At 56.0% G+C, this 15,153-nt stretch overlaps 2 protein-coding genes across 3 annotated transcripts; both read right to left on the bottom strand.

Annotated features, from left to right (window-relative positions):
- Positions 1 to 1,246: 1,246 nt before the first annotated feature.
- FANCE (FA complementation group E) lies at positions 1,247 to 7,403 on the bottom strand. 2 transcript variants are annotated; one of them, XM_069875677.1, is made up of 11 exons: positions 7,174 to 7,403; positions 5,661 to 6,294; positions 5,531 to 5,575; positions 5,171 to 5,230; positions 4,939 to 5,082; positions 4,742 to 4,865; positions 3,319 to 3,394; positions 3,118 to 3,184; positions 2,892 to 3,017; positions 2,654 to 2,748; positions 1,247 to 1,469 (listed from the first exon to the last, which is right to left on the bottom strand). In XM_069875677.1, the coding sequence occupies exons 1-11, from the start codon at positions 7,386 to 7,388 to the stop codon at positions 1,466 to 1,468; spliced, it is 1,590 nt and encodes a 529-aa protein (XP_069731778.1). In that variant the 5' UTR covers positions 7,389 to 7,403; the 3' UTR covers positions 1,247 to 1,465. The 2 variants fall into 2 exon arrangements, with proteins under 2 accessions (XP_069731778.1, XP_069731777.1); XM_069875676.1 differs by lacking the exon at positions 1,247 to 1,469 and having other exon boundaries at positions 2,650 to 2,748.
- A 1,859-nt stretch (positions 7,404 to 9,262) lies between these two features.
- Positions 9,263 to 14,050, bottom strand: LOC138730769 (probable E3 ubiquitin-protein ligase makorin-1). Its single transcript, XM_069876249.1, has 8 exons — positions 13,827 to 14,050; positions 12,356 to 12,496; positions 11,914 to 12,245; positions 11,548 to 11,636; positions 10,575 to 10,795; positions 9,907 to 10,017; positions 9,489 to 9,618; positions 9,263 to 9,406 (listed from the first exon to the last, which is right to left on the bottom strand). The coding sequence occupies exons 1-8, from the start codon at positions 14,048 to 14,050 to the stop codon at positions 9,263 to 9,265; spliced, it is 1,392 nt and encodes a 463-aa protein (XP_069732350.1).
- Between the last annotated feature and the right edge of the window lie 1,103 nt (positions 14,051 to 15,153).

Here is a 15,153-nt window from a genome sequence, read left to right as displayed (position 1 = left end):
GTTACAAACCCAACCACTCATCAGAGAGGAGACACACACCGGGGCCAGGAGATTTCAAACCCTTTCTTGCTGCTCAGTCCAGAGCTCACAGAATCACTAGGTTGGAAAAGACCTCCAGGATCATCGAGTCCAAAGAGATGGACTTGAGATGCTGGGGCTTCCCCTCTAGATAGACACAGGACACGGGATCTTCCAGTTCTTCAGCGAAGACACCAAGAAGCTGACAACCAGTTGAGTTTGGAAGACGAGTTTGTCCTCAGTCACCTTCACGTGACCGATGGTCACAGCCAGAGCAGCAGGGACAAGGACACTGAGGTCATTTGGTAGAAGCATTGCAGAGAAACTGCAAAGCCCGCAGGCTGCTACCTAATAAAGCCAGAACAGCAGGCTCAGACCTTGCTGATCGGGGCACAATTTCTATTTATGTCGTGTTTTGGGCAGCCCTACAACAGCTTCAATGCACTCAGCCATTAACTCGCTGGTATGCAAATACATCAACAATTTGCCTCCCCGGAGGTTTCTTTGAAGCCTCATCAGTCCACTGTCACCTAAAATAGCTTAAGAGACTGTTACTATAAAGAAATCTGGGCTCTCAGCATTAAGAGCATCACTTGATGCTTCGGAGTTTCATTCCTCTGTCTGGGTCTAAACATTAACGAGCAAACTTGAAGCACCAACATGTCACACCTATACATTTTTAATCCCTCGTCTCCCTTTGTAAATGTAAATGTTTGAGTTTTTAAATAGTTCCCAAGGTATGCAATGCTTCAAACCTCCATTCAAACTCCTGCACTCCCTCCCCTCAGAGTCCATCCACCCTCTCCCATCCTAACCTATCCAGTCCTCTGAGCAGAAGGTGACCAGACAAGGTGTTCCAGTGGGTGTTTTCAAGGATTTCATCCTTCTGCATCCTTCTTGCAACCCTGCCTGCCTTCAGGAGTGGTTCAGGTCCTTATGCGTCAACATGGCTCCATTCATAATGCAAAAAATAATGGATTTTTTTTACTTTTCTGATTAAAAAGAAAGATAGCTTTGGGTGCAGACCAGCTACAAGAAGGGCACCTTGATGCAATTACCCCCTCCAAGCAATGCACAACCCAGCTGCCCCTCACACCCAGGAACCCAGTGAAGATGTGGGGCAAGCCAGGGCTTCCTGGCATTGGAGCAGAGAAGCCTCGAGACACCCCACAGCCCAGCAGCTCCTCCTCTGCTGCCTATGGTGGTGGAGACAGAGCAAACACAGGGCTGATTGCAAATGTATTCATTGTTTAAAGCAAAAAAACCCTCTTCTTCCAGCCTCAGGGCACGTGTGGGGCTGGGACAGCGTCGCCCAGCTCAAACCAGGTTGGCTGAGCACTGCGAGGTCTTAGGTGGAGGCGTGGGTCTCCATCACTTTTGTGAGCCCAGTGAGGGACTGGGATGTAGCCTCCCTCAACGAACAAGCATCCTCTGCCCCAGAAAGCCATCACCTGGCAGGAGGAGAGAAAGAGGAGAGAAATCGGGAAAAGGGAAACCCACTGCCAACCACAGAATCATAGAATCACCAGGTTGGAAGAGACCCACCGGATCATCGAGTCCAACCATTCCCATCAATCACTAAACCATGTCCCTCAGCACCTCGTCCACCTGTCCCTTAAACCCCTCCAGGGAAGGGGACTCAACCCCCTCCCTGGGCAGCCTCTGCCACTGCCCAATCACCTTTTCCAGGAAAAATTTTTTCCTGATGTCCAGCCTAAACCTCCCCTGGTGGAGCTTGAGGCCATTCCCTCTCGTCCTGTCCCCTGTCCCTTGGGAGAAGAGCCCAGCTCCCTCCTCTCCACAACCTCCTCTCAGGGAGTTGTAGAGAGCAATGAGGTCTCCCCTCAGCCTCCTCTTCTCCAGGCTAAACACCCCCAGCTCTCTCAGCCGTTCCTCATCAGGCCTGTTCTCCAGCCCCCTCACCAGCTTCGTTGCTCTTCTCTGGACTCGCTCCAGAGCCTCAACATCCTTCTTGTGGTGAGGGGCCCAGAACTGAACACAGGATTCGAGGTTTGGTCTCACCAGTGCCGAGTCCAGAGGGAGAAGAACCTCCCTGGCCCTGCTGGCCACGCCGTGTCTGATCCAAGCCAAGATGCCATTGGCCTTCTTGGCCACCTGGGCCCCTGCTGGCTCATGGTCAGTCGCTGTCAACCAACCCCCCCAGGTCCCTCTCCTCCAGGCAGCTTTCTAGACAGACTTCTCCTGGTCTGGAGCTGCCCAGGGTTGTTGTGCCCCAAGTGCAGGACCCGGCATTTGGCCTTGTTAAATCTCATCCCGTTGGTCTCAGCCCATGGATCCAGCCTGTTCAGATCCCTTTGGAGCCTCCCGACCCTCCAGCAGATCGACACTTCCACCCAGCTTAGTGTCGTCCGCAAACCTGCTAAGGGTGCCCTCGATGCCTTCATCCAGGTCATTGATAAAGACATTGAACAGGGCTGGACCCAGCCCTGAGCCCTGGGGACACCACTTGTCACTGGCCTCCAGCTGGAGTTAACTCCATTTCCCACCACTCTCTGGGCCGTGCTCCAGCACAGCTTCTGTCACCACAGGGGGTTTTTGGCATGAGCCAGGACAGAGCAGGAGGATGTCACCCATGGGAGAGCCCCCAGCCTGGAGGGCACAGCATCCACCTCACCTGGCTCCTTCCAGCACAGCCCGCAGCGATTTCTTCAGAGCCACATTGCTGCGATCCAAAGCGGCAGCCACGCTGCTCCGGTGGGCTGGGGTGACCTGCGATGGAGAGGAGGAAGGTTACCAGACAGCTTCAGTGCTGGGAACCCATCAGAGACCCTCAAATCAGGTCCTGGGTCAGCAACAACCCTGGCTGCCAGCTCATCAACTGATCTGTAGGACTCAAGCGTGGTGAAACCCACCTGGCTTTGGTACACGGTGAGCACGGCCGTCACCAGCTTCGCGTAATTCAGCGACGCGGCAAAGGCAGGCGCCTGCCGGCACAGAGTCAGCACCAGCAGATCGAAGAGCTTGGCAGGCAGCACCTCCTGGAAGAGACCCAGGAGCAGGGAGGAGAGTCAGTCCTTGCTCCAGAGCTGCTGGAGCGGCAAGGAAACTCAGGGAGACAAGGTGGGGGGGTCCTCTCACCTGCCGCTCCAGCACAGCCTGCACCACCGGCAGCAGCTTCTCCGACAAAGGCGCCTCCAGGACTTGGCTGCAAGGGATGGTGAAGAGGAGATGCGATGCTCACATGGCCTCACTCGTGCTCCTGAGTGTCCAGAGCCAGGCAGACCCCACAAAGAGAGGAATGAGGGGCAAAGCAGAGCTGTCACCCCTCTCATCTCTTACCTTAGCACCAGTCTGACACAGTCTGGCTCCAGGCACTCCTCCACAAGCTCACACACCAGCTTGATCTGCTCAGCATCTGCAAGGGCAAAGTACAAGCCTCTAGAGGCTGCCAAATCCGTGAAGATGTGCCTGATCCTTCCTAGCACCCCTTCACACAGGGGGACATCCCAGCCAGGACACCCAGAAACTACGTCGTGCCCTCTTCTGCTGTCCGGATAACCCAGTTTCCTTTGCAGGGGTTTAATTAGCACCAGTCCCGAGGAAAAAGGGACGCTACTGTGGAAGGAATCCATGCAGGACCCTCTTCTCATGCCAGCAGAGCCACCCAGGGGCAGCTTTGGCTCAGCCTTATAGCTAGTAAAAGCCCAAGAAACTTTTAATACCTTTAAAAATATCTTAGGATCATCAAGCAGGCAGGAGACGGGTCCCAGTTAATGATTATCCTTTGTAATTTTTGTGGTATGGGATTAAAATGCGTTCAGCCATACAGTTAAATAATAGTGCAATTTATTAGCGTGACTTCTGAATGGGAAGCTGGGAGCTTAATTAAATTAAGAAGTTCCAAGCCAGCAGTTTAGAGATACAGCCAATAATCGGGAGGAGGCGACCAATGGGTGGTCTTGGCAGGTAATTTTTGGGGTGGTGAGCACTCAGCACCCCTAAAGGCCCCTTGGAGCTTGCACAGAAGGTGCAAGGAGTGGCTTGGCATTTATTAGAAAGGTGTGACTACGTGCTTGATGAATCATAGAATCACCAGGTTGGAAAAGACCCACCGGATCTTCGAGTCCAACCATTCCCATCAGTCACTAAACCATGTCCCTCAGCACCTCGTCCACCCGTCCCTTAAACCCCTCCAGGGAAGGGGACTCAACCCCCTCCCTGGGCAGCCTCTGCCAGGGACCAATCACCCTTTCCGGGAAACATTTTTTCCTAATGTCCAGCCTGACCCTCCCCTGGTGGAGCTTCAGGCCATGTCCTCTCGTCCTGTCCCCTGTCCCTTGGGAGAAGAGCCCAGCACCCTCCTCTCCACAACCTCCTTTCAGGGAGTTGGAGAGAGCAATGAGGTCTCCCCTCAGCCTCCTCTTCTCCAGGCTAAACACCCCCAGCTCTCTCAGCCGTTCCTCATCAGGCCTGTTCTCCAGCCCCCTCACCAGCTTCGTTGCTCTTCTCTGGACTCGCTCCAGAGCCTCAACATCCTTCTTGTGGTGGGGGGCCAGAACTGAACACAGGATTCAAGGAGCGGTCTCACCAGCCAAAAAAAAAAACCAGCAACACCTCCCTCTGTGGTTCCCAACATGTTTGGGGTGATGAACACCTCCAAGCAGACAACGCACTGCAGCTGGGGCTTCTTTTCCTGCTCTGATCCCCTCTCCAGGTCCCTCAGCTGCTTCCAGAATCCACACCTCCCTCGAGCCCATCGCACCTGCCCCTGGCTCCCGCAGGATCGCAGCCACCAGGACGCGACAGAAGGGCTGGGGATACTTGGAGCAGAACAAAGCGAGGGCGGCCGTGAGGTGACGGGAAGGTGGCTGGGTGAGGGACAGCACCTACGGACCGAAGAGGCAGGAGATGAGGATGGTGATGAGGGAAACAAGGGAAATCTCTGCCCCCTGGACTTACTCGCTTGAGGAAAAGCTGCTCTGCCAGGACGGCCGCGCCGGTGTAGCTGAGCTCAGGGCCGAGAGCCAGCAACCAGCTGCAGAAACGCACCAGGAGGTGCTCCGGGCCCGTGGAGAGCTGGAGGAAGGAGCACAGCCCCTCAAGCTGGGGACAGCAGAGGGGACAGGGATGTTAGGGACAGCACGAACCCCTCTGCAGCACCACGGGTCGCAGCGAGGATGCTGAGGCTCACCTGGCTGGGAGAGCAGTCGTTCAGGAGGCGCAGCTCAGGTGGGATGCTCAGCTCTGAGTGCTGGAGCGAAACACAGTCCTCGAGTAAAACAACGGACAAACAGACCCACAAAATACACCTCTAGGGCTTTTTCTCTTCCCTCCCATCCCCAATGGGGTCAGCACTGACCCCACAAGCTGGGGTTCCCTGCGAGGTGGAGGCAGGTATCGGTACCTGGGCCCAGAGGAGGTGGTGCAAAGGCTTTTTATCCTCTTTCCAGCCCTCCCTGTGAGAGCCACCTCCTCTCCCATCCCTTCTGCAGGCCCTGGCACAAGCCCATTCGCACCAGCGGCTCCAGAAGAGGCAGAAGCAGCCACTTACGCTGGACTCCAACTGCAGCAGCATTTTCAGCCTTGGCCCGTGCATCTGCAGGGAATGAGGTGAAGGAACAGAAATCAGACTGCAAAGGCTCATCCTGAGCTGGAAGGGGAAAGCAAACCCTGCCCAGTACCTGGAGAAAGGACTGGTCCTCCGCTGCCAGCTCGGACTGGGAAATCTTCCCAGGCTCCCCAGCTGCATCCTTCTGGGAGCTTTCCCGAGCAGCTCCGGCCGGGCTCTGAGCAGATACATCCCCCAAAGTCTCTCCAGGCATCTCCTCTTCCACTCCTGCTGCATCCTCACTCTCCTGGGCTCCCGGGGAATCAAACACTCCCTCTTCCAGCAGCAACCTCTTCCTCTCTCTCCCCTCCTCCAACTCCAGGCTCTCTTCCGACACTTTCTTGCGCTTCCCACCTGGAAGCACAGAGTCAGCCACATCCCCAGAGACACCGGGCTGCTTGCTGAAGCACCACTTCAGTTTCCTTCGCCCTTCTGGCTTGTCCTGAGTAATTTTCCAGCACAGATGCTTAAGCTGCTCCTGGCACGCAGAAGACAACGGAGCGGGAGGTAGAGAGCGCTCCTCCCCGCTCGGTCCCTGCCGGAGGAGATCCCTCAGCATCCGCACCCAGGGATCCACGCGGGAGTCGTGCTCCACAGCCCGGAGCAGCCGGCCAAGGCAGCCCTGCGGCACCACAGCCCGGACCACGAGGAGCAGCGAGAAGAGGTTTCTCTGGCACACGACGGGGAGCAGCAGCAACCGTGGTTTGCTGGAAAAGAGAAGAAATGGAAGTCATGATGAATCAAGGCACCTTGACAATGGCATCTTGGCTTGGATCAGAAATGGTGTGGCCAGCAGATGTAGGGAGGTTCTTCTCCCTCTGGACTCGGCACTGGTGAGACCAAACCTCGAATCCCGTGTTCAGTTCTGGGCCCCTCACCACAAGAAGGATGTTGAGGCTCTGGAAAGAGTCCAGAGAAGAGCAACGAAGCTGGTGAGGGGGCTGGAGAACAAGATGAACAGCTGAGAGAGCTGGGTGTGTTTAGCCTGGAGAAGAGGAGGCTGAGGGGAGACCTCATTGCTCTCTCCAACTCCCTGAGAGGAGGTTGTGGAGAGGAGGGAGCTGGGCTCTTCTCCCAAGGGACAGGGGACAGGACGAGAGGGAATGGCCTCAAGCTCCACCAGGGGAGGGTCAGGCTGGACATTAGGAAACAATTTTACATGGAAAGGGTCATTGGTCCCTGGCAGAGGCTGCCCAAGGAGGGGGTTGAGTCCCCTTCCCTGGAGGGGTTTAAGGGACGGGTGGACGAGGTGCTGAGGGACATGGGTTAGTGATTGATGGGAATGGTTGGACTCAATGATCTGGTGGGTCTTTTCCAATCTGGTGATTCTATGATTCTAAGGCAAAGCCCCAAGTCCTTACTGCCAACCTTGCCCTTCTCCACAGGGTCTAACGATGACTGGGAAGCGAGGGAAAGCAGCAAAACACCTTCACCACCTTTTTTCCAGAAATACGCTGGAATACCGATGGGTTCCAACTACAATCCTGACCTCACATTCACCAGTGAGATGATGCGTGGTGCCAAATCAGGTACCCGACATGCCAAACCTCCCACCAAACAAAGTTTTGGAGATGTGGCCAACTCACACAACCAGGGCCCCCTCTGGTCCCTCCAGCATGGGCTCCTCGGCACACAAGGCTGCGGTGAAGACCTGCCAGGAGAACGCCTGCTCCAGCCCCTCGTGGACCTGGACCCGCTGGAGCATCCGGAAAGCAGCCAGCGTCCCCGAGGAGCCGGAGGAGAGAGCGTGGAGCAGAAGGCGGCACGGCTTGTCGAAGCTCTGCAGCCAGGGGGATTCCATCGCTGCTGCTGGGGCTGCCTGCAAGGAAACCAGGGGGAGCGTGAGGAAATTCTTCATGATGAGGGTTGGCTGCCCCATCCCTGGAGGGGTTCAAGGCCAGGTTGGATGGGGCTTGGAGCCCCTGATCCAGTGGGAGGTGTCCCATCCAGTTCCACCAGAGGGTTTGGGTTGGAAGAGACCTCAAACCCCATCCCGTTCTGGTGGAACGGGATGGGTTTTGAGGTCTCTTCCAACCCAACCCATTCCATAACTCCAATTACCATATATAAATAAATACATTGTGTAGTGAAGGGTGAGCTTATGGACTTATGTAGGATTTAAGTTCTTGTGGAGAAAAAGAACCCCACAAGTAGAGCTTGCCTTGCATCCGAGGGAACAAAACAATGAAAACACCTTTGGATCCTGCTGTTACAAGGCTTTAAAATAAGCCTCAGAGCCGGCTTCTGAAAAAAATCAACACAACACCAAGAAACTCCATTTAGTAATTAAAAAACACCCAAAATACAAACATTACTTCATACAAAGTTTAAATACTTCTTTTTTCCTCTTTTAATCAAGTTGGACTTATGGTTGGACACAATGATCCGGTGGGTCTTTTCCAACCTGGTGTTTCTATGATTCTATAAAGTGCAAATAAGTTCATCAGCTACATCTTTCTCATTACTTTAATCACTTTTTGCTGGAGATAAGTCATCAAGTCCCACTGCAAACAGCAGACATAGATATCCCAACATGAAAAGAACAAGAAAAACCTCCAACAACCCCTATTTTTGTTCACCGTGGCTCAACAGCCAATCCATCTGAGGTGGCTTGGAGCAACTTCATGCAGTGGGAGGTGTCCCTGCCCATGGCAGGGGGTGAAACTGGATGGGCTTTGAGGTCCCTTCCAACCCAAACCCTTCTGTGAGGTGGATTCACAGGCATGGGGAGGGTTGGCACATGCAGGACCCAGCCAGACACGCTCTGGAGCACACCCAGGGCTCATCCCTCCTGGGCTGCAGTTTTAGGGGTTACCCTTACCTTGGTGGGGGGGGTGTCCTCATCACCCCAGGATGCAGGAGAAGCACCAGGCTGAGGACCACGAGCTCCTCTGAGCCTGCTGTGCTTGCAGCTTCCCCATCACCAGCTCCAGGTTGGCTGGGAGGGAGAAGCCCAAGGAATTCTGGATGTGGTCCCCCAGCCCCTAGTGCAGCCTCTTCCTTGCCCGCTCCGGAAGAAAAGCGCGCGCAATATGCAAATTACCCCCAAAGTGCGCGCGCAATATGCAAATTAACCCCATATGCGCGCGCGCAATATGCAAATGAGCTCTTAAAGCCACCCCCGCTCCCCTAGGGGGCTGTGAGCTTCCCAAACCCCAGGAATAGGAGCACACACACCCCCCCCCGCCCCAGGCACCGTTGTGTAAAGAAAAACGTTTTATTTGAGTAAAAAGCAAGTCAAAACCAGTCCCCAGAGCCCCCCAAGCTCCCCCTCTCCCCGCCCTGTAGGCATTAAAACCCCAAACTAACCCCCCCAGCACCCCCCTTCCAGCCCCCTGCGGGATCTCCCATGGGTGCTGCGCCACCCAGGAGGGGAGAGAACGTGGGGGGCTGCACCCCACTGCTCCAAAACCCCTGCAGGTCTGCCCCCTCCACGCCTTCCTGGGGGAAAAAAAAGATGCTGAGACCTGCTGGGGGGGGGGGGGTCGAGCATCACAGAGTGGTTGATAAACACCAGCCAGGCGATTTCTCCATCCCACCCAACTCCTGCAACACTCTTCGTGCTTGGAGCCACTCGGAAACAACAGTGGGAGCAGCTGAAAGCGTTCAAAGATGATGCTTCTCGCTCCCAGAAGATAGTCCCGGAGTGGGACACGTCGCTGGGGGGGTCACAGCTTAATCAGAGTCACTGGAGTCGGTGAAGAGCATCTCGTAGCAGTATCTCATGTACCAAAAGCCCGACTCCATCATGGACAGGGAGAAAGGCCATTCGAGATCGTCATCCTCTTCATCCGAGCTCTCCGAGGACAAGGGGCTGAACTGGAGCACAGGAGAGAGGATGAGACACCCCCCTTGCTTTGGGTTTCTCCAGCCCCACCCTGGGATGCTGCATCCCACTTACAACAGGCATCCTCGGGCGCCGTCGCCTGCGCCGCCGCGGCCGCCCCGGGGGCAGCTCATGCAGGTAGATGCAGTCCGACTCAAACGGGCAGCAGCCGTGGTTCTGCACGAAGAACTTGCACCTGATTTTCCTGTGGGATTGAAAGAGCCGTCGTGAATGTTCTCCACGCAAAATGCTCCGGGAGCTGCATTTAACAGGCTGCCCGGGGAGGTGGTGGAGTCTCCATCCCTGGAGAAGTTTAGAGATGGGAGATGAAGCACTCAGGGATTTGTAGGAGACCACGTATGGTTGGGTTTGATGATCTCCAAGGTCTTAGAATCATAGAATCGTAGAATAACCAGGTTGGAAGAGACCCACCGGATCATCGAGTCCAACCATTCCTATCAAAAAGTCTTCTCCAACTTCACCACACACTCACCTCGTTCGTGCCTTGAAGGTTTCGATGAGCTTCTCTTTCTCACTCGCATCCGAGACCCAGTATTTGTGGGGGATGTAGAAATTGGAGATGACTCGGCACTCCGGGCAGGCCCTGGGAGGAGGCAAGCGGGGCAGGTGGGTCTCCCCGAAAGGGAGCAGGGAGCTCAGCACACATGCTGATCCCACTGTCACAGCCTTATCCAGCATCCCTGCCCCTCATCCCAGCTCTTGGATGTGCTCGTAGCTGGAAGAGCACAGGGATGGACAGACAAAGGGTTCCCCTCAGCCCATCATGGTACCTCCTGGCTCCCAGCCCATCCTCGTGGCATCAGGCCCCCTGCTCTCTGTATCTACAAAAAAATTGCCCAGGGAAGTGGTGGCTGCCCCATCCCTTGAGGGGTTCAAGGCCAGGTTGGATGGGGCTTGGAGCCCCTGATCCAGTGGGAGGTGTCCCTGCCCACGGCACAGGGGTGGAACTAGATGACCTTTAAGGTCCTTTCCAACCCAAACTATTCCATGATCCTACGAAAAACTGCTTTAGAAGGACCGGCAGTCCCTATTCCCAAAGGAAAGTCGCTCCAGACCCATCACCAGACCCACGGAAGGATTTGAGGGTGCAGAAGGGGTGATGGCGACCACCCTGCCACGTGTTCCCCCATCTCAACTCACTTGACAACCCCACTCTGGAAGTCCCGGCTGCGGCGCCACTTGCGGATGCAGCCCAGGCAGTAGACGTGGCTGCAGTTGGGGAGGATCCCGAAGAGCCGCTCCTCAGGCAGCACCTTCTCGTACACCCGGTCCATGCAGATGCCGCACACCATGGCCTCGCTCCGCGCCCTCAGCACCGCGGGGGGAACCGGCGCTGCCGCAGCACCCAGCACCACAGGGACCTGCAAAAGCCGAGAAGGACCTGGGGGTGTTGGTTGACAGCAACTGACCATGAGCCAGCAGGGGCCCAGGTGGCCAAGAAGGCCAATGGCATCTTGGCTTGGATCAGACACGGCGTGGCCAGCAGGGCCAGGGAGGTTCTTCTCCCTCTGGACTCGGCACTGGGGAGACCAAACCTCGAATCCTGTGTTCAGTTGTGGGCCCCTCACCACAAGAAGGATGTTGAGGCTCTGGAGCGAGTCCAGAGAAGAGCAATGAAGCTGGGGAAGGGGCTGGAGAACAAGAGGAGCGGCTGAGAGAGCTGGGGGTGTTTAGCCTCGAGAAGAGGAGGCTGAGGGGAGACCTCATTGCTCTCTGCAACTCCCTGAAAGGAGGTTGTGGAGAGGAGGGAGCTGGGCTCTTCTCCCAAGGGACAGGACGACAGGGAATGGCCTCAAGCTCCGCCAGGGGAGGTTCAGGCTGGACATCAGGAAAAAATGTTTCATGGAAAGGGTGATTGGTCCCTGGCAGAGGCTGCCCAAGGAGGGGGTTGAGTCCCCTTCCCTGGAGGGGTTTAAGGGACGGGTGGACGAGGTGCTGAGGGACATGGTTTAGTGTTTGATAGGAATGGTTGGACTTGATGATCCGGTGGCTCTCTTCCAACCTGGTGATTCTATGATTCTATGAAAATACGGCATCACAACCCCCTGGCTCCATCGCTGCCTCGGGGACCCACACAGGGGCCACCCATCTGCAGGAGGTCACCCCAGCCCACCTGTGTGTCTGTCCACATCGACGTCTCCACCACTGCCTTTCTGGGGTCCAGGGAATTGGGAGCCAGTTCCAGCCTTGGCAGTTGGGAACCTTTGCAGGGAGGAAAGCTTTCAGAGAGGGAGGAAAAAAAAAGCACACCCCACCCCATCGTCAGAGGCAGGCTGGTTGCTCAGATTTAGCAGATAAGGTCCCCACCCTAAAAAAGCTGCTAAGAGAGCTTTCTGGGCCCTGCCCAGAGGTGGAGAAGAGGATTGGAATCAAGGGCAGACACACACACAGAGGATGCTCCACCACGACCACCCATATCCTCAGCCTGGCAGGTCCCCAAGCACCATAAAACACCTACATGGGGCACCCTAATACCCACCTGGGGCGCCCCGAGCTCGTGCAGAGACAAACTCTCTGCTGATAGCCCCATGGCGGACGTTCTCAGGTGCTGGGATGTTCTCCTTGTGCATCTCCTCCTCCTCAACCTCCACGTTTGGGAATTTGTAAGCAACGTGCATCGCGCTGGGGACAGGGTGGGCTGAGCCGTGCCAGGGTCTCCCTGTATCCCGAGGTCTCCCTGAGTTCCAGGGTCTCCCCGAGTCCCAGGCTGCCGCTATGGGCACGCCGCTGGGCTCCGAGTCCCAGCGGTTGGGGGCCGTGGGGCCGTAGCGGGTCCCCACTGCCACCGGTTCCTCTTGGATGTGTTCATAGCTGGAGGAGAAGAAGGATGGACAGACAAAAGGGTTCCCATCAGCCCAAGCATGGGGACCTCCTGGCTCCCGCAGCCCATCCCCGTGGCATCAGGGCTCGCCGTCCCTTACCTGCACTGCTCTCCGTACCAACAAAACCCGCTCTGGAAGTACCTACAGATCCCACCTCGCTTTCCGTCGTGCGAGAAGCGGCAGCTCTGGCCCCAGCGACAGAATCCACGGGCAAAATTCCTGCCAGGGGGAGAGTCACAGGATCACAGAATCACCGCGTGGCTGGGATCAGCCACCCCCCCAGCCCCTGCTCCCCGCAAAACCTCTGCTCCCCGCAAAACCCCGCTGGGTACCAGCTCTGCCTGGATGGGGACACCTTTTTGGAGCCCCCAGGCTGGTGCCTGGGCAGCCAGGGCTCTCCCTGCCCCATCCCAGCTTAGCTCCTGGTTAATTAGCAGGACAACAAAGCCCAGGCTGGGCTGGAGCAGCAGCACCACGAGCCTGGGGGGCTTCTAGGGGAGGATGGGGGGGGGGGGCTCCTAGGGGAGGATGGGGTGGGGGGCTTCTAGGGGAGGATGGGGTGGGGGGCTTCTAGGGGAGGATGGGGGGGCCAGGGGGTGTGGGACAGCAAGGAAAGGAGCAGGAGTTTGGGGCTGGGAGGGGGAGCCAGGCTGGGGACCCCCAGATGTAGGGGCGGGGGGGCAGGCAGAGGGACTGGCTCTGTCCCCTTCAGCCCCTCAGCCCCCGGGGGAAGCAGGCAGGGAGGGCATCCCAAAGCCCCCTCTGGCTCCCAACGAGGGGCTCAGCCCTAGATTTACCCCCAGAGCCACCCCCCAAGCCTCCCCCAGCCCTACCTGCACGGGGCTCTGCCCCCCCGAGCCCTGCGAGCCCCCGACGCCAGCAGCGAGCGCTGCTCCATCTCCTCCCCGGCAGCCGAGAGGGCTGGGCGACCTCCCAGGGCTATTTATCGCCTTGGAGGGGCCAGTGGGTGCAACCCAGACCTGCCCGGAGGGTGCAGAGGGTTAACCCTCGCCCTGCCGCTGCCCAGCCCGAGAAACGCTTCTTCAGCGCAAAAAACCAATAATATTTTACAATCCAGCGCTGAATCAGATGCTCTTCTAAATCGGGCATCCCACCTTCCAAAAGCAGTGGGTTTTAGACAAAGAACAGTGTAAATCCCCCAAGAATATTTGCTTTTATAGTTATCCAACCACCTGTGGAGACTTCCTTCAGGTTATCTCTTGACCTAAGATAACTACATCTTACAAGACAAGCGTATCAATAAATTCTTGCAGCTCTAAGAGAGTGTTTAGTCTTTCAGGTTGTTCTAAAAGAGTTATTCTAAAAGAGTATTTGTTCTTTCCCGTTATTCACCCATGTCTGGAGACCATCTGCATATTATCTCTCGATAAAAGACAGATTTATATTACAAGATAATTAAACATACAAACCAGCTGCGGCAAAACTTATCAATTAATTCTCACACAACGCGGGGCAGGAGAAGGGAGCTGAGGGGCTGCAGCGGCTCCCTGAAAACTCTCTAGGGGTCGGAGCAAGCAGGAGGAGAGCCCAGAGCCCCATCAATCCTCACCAGTTTGGGGTGGCTGCAACTGGGATGTCCTTGAGCTCATCCATCCCTTCCAAGCTTGGGGTGGCTGCAACTGGGATGTCCTTGAGCTCATCCATCCCTTCCAAGCTTGGGGTGGCTGCAACCGGGATGTCCTTGAGCTCATCCATCCCTTCCAAGCTTGGGGTGGCTGCAACCAGGATGTCCTTGAGCTCATCTGTAGCTATTAAGCCACAGACCCCATCCATGAAGTGACAAATGAGATCGCTTTATTGAGCAGACACAAAACCTTATATAGTGTTTCTGTACCTAGTCAGCAGCTACCCCAGTGAATTCCCGCCTGTAACAATCTCGCAGTTGCAGCGATAGAGCGCAACCCACTATTTACCAGGGATGTGCCCCTTATCTTCATGTTTTCTGTCTAAGACATTCTTTTCTTATTAACTCACAGGCCTTGGTAAAGATTCCAAGGTCTCAAAAAGTGAGCGAGCATGAGAACACCGGCCGTTTGCTCTGTGCTTGCTGCAGATATCATGGGTACGTCAAGGCATTGGCTGCTTGTCCCAGCGTACGCGTGGCAGTGAAATCTTTTATGCCTGCGCCCATCCATCCTCACCCAGATTGGGGTGGCTGCAACTGGGATGTCCTTGAGCTCATCCTTACTCACCAAGCTTGAGGTAGAATCATAGAATCATAGAATCACCAGGTTGGAAGAGACCCAGCTGATCATCGAGTCCAACCATTCCCATCAATCACTAAACCATGTCCCTCAGCGCCTCGTCCACCAGTCCCTTAAACCCATCCAGGGAAGGGGACTCAACCCCCTCCCTGGGCAGCCTCTGCCAGTGCCCAGTGACCTTTTCTGTGAAACATTTTTTTCCTAATGTCCAGCCTGAACCTCCTGTGGTGGAGCTTGAGGCCATTCCCTCTCATCCTGTCCCCTGTCACTTGGGAGAAGAACCCAGCTCCCTCCTCTCCACAACCTCCTTTCAGGGAGTTGGAGAGAGCGATGAGGTCTCCCCTCAGCCTCCTCTTCTCCAGGCTAAACACCCCCAGCTCTCTCAGCCGTTCCTCTTCAGGCCTGTAAATGACAAATGTCCTTACAAATGTCCCAATTGTCCCCATTGCAGGGGACATTTGGTGGGTAAGCCCAGTGTGGGGGCTCCCCGTGGCCCTGGTTCTGCCCCGTGGCTCAGCTCAGCCCCTTCCCCATCACCAGGCATCGACCTGGAGAACATCGTCTACTACAAGGATGACACTCACTATTTCGTCATGACGGCCAAGAAGCAGAGCCTGCTCCAGAAAGGAGTCATCCTCGAGGTGAGGAGGGCAGGATCTGGCCCCGGGAACT

Source organism: Phaenicophaeus curvirostris, chromosome 24 (genome assembly GCF_032191515.1).
Source record: "Phaenicophaeus curvirostris isolate KB17595 chromosome 24, BPBGC_Pcur_1.0, whole genome shotgun sequence".
NCBI lineage: Eukaryota > Metazoa > Chordata > Aves > Cuculiformes > Cuculidae > Phaenicophaeus > Phaenicophaeus curvirostris.
This window is presented reverse-complemented; position numbering and strand designations above follow the sequence as displayed.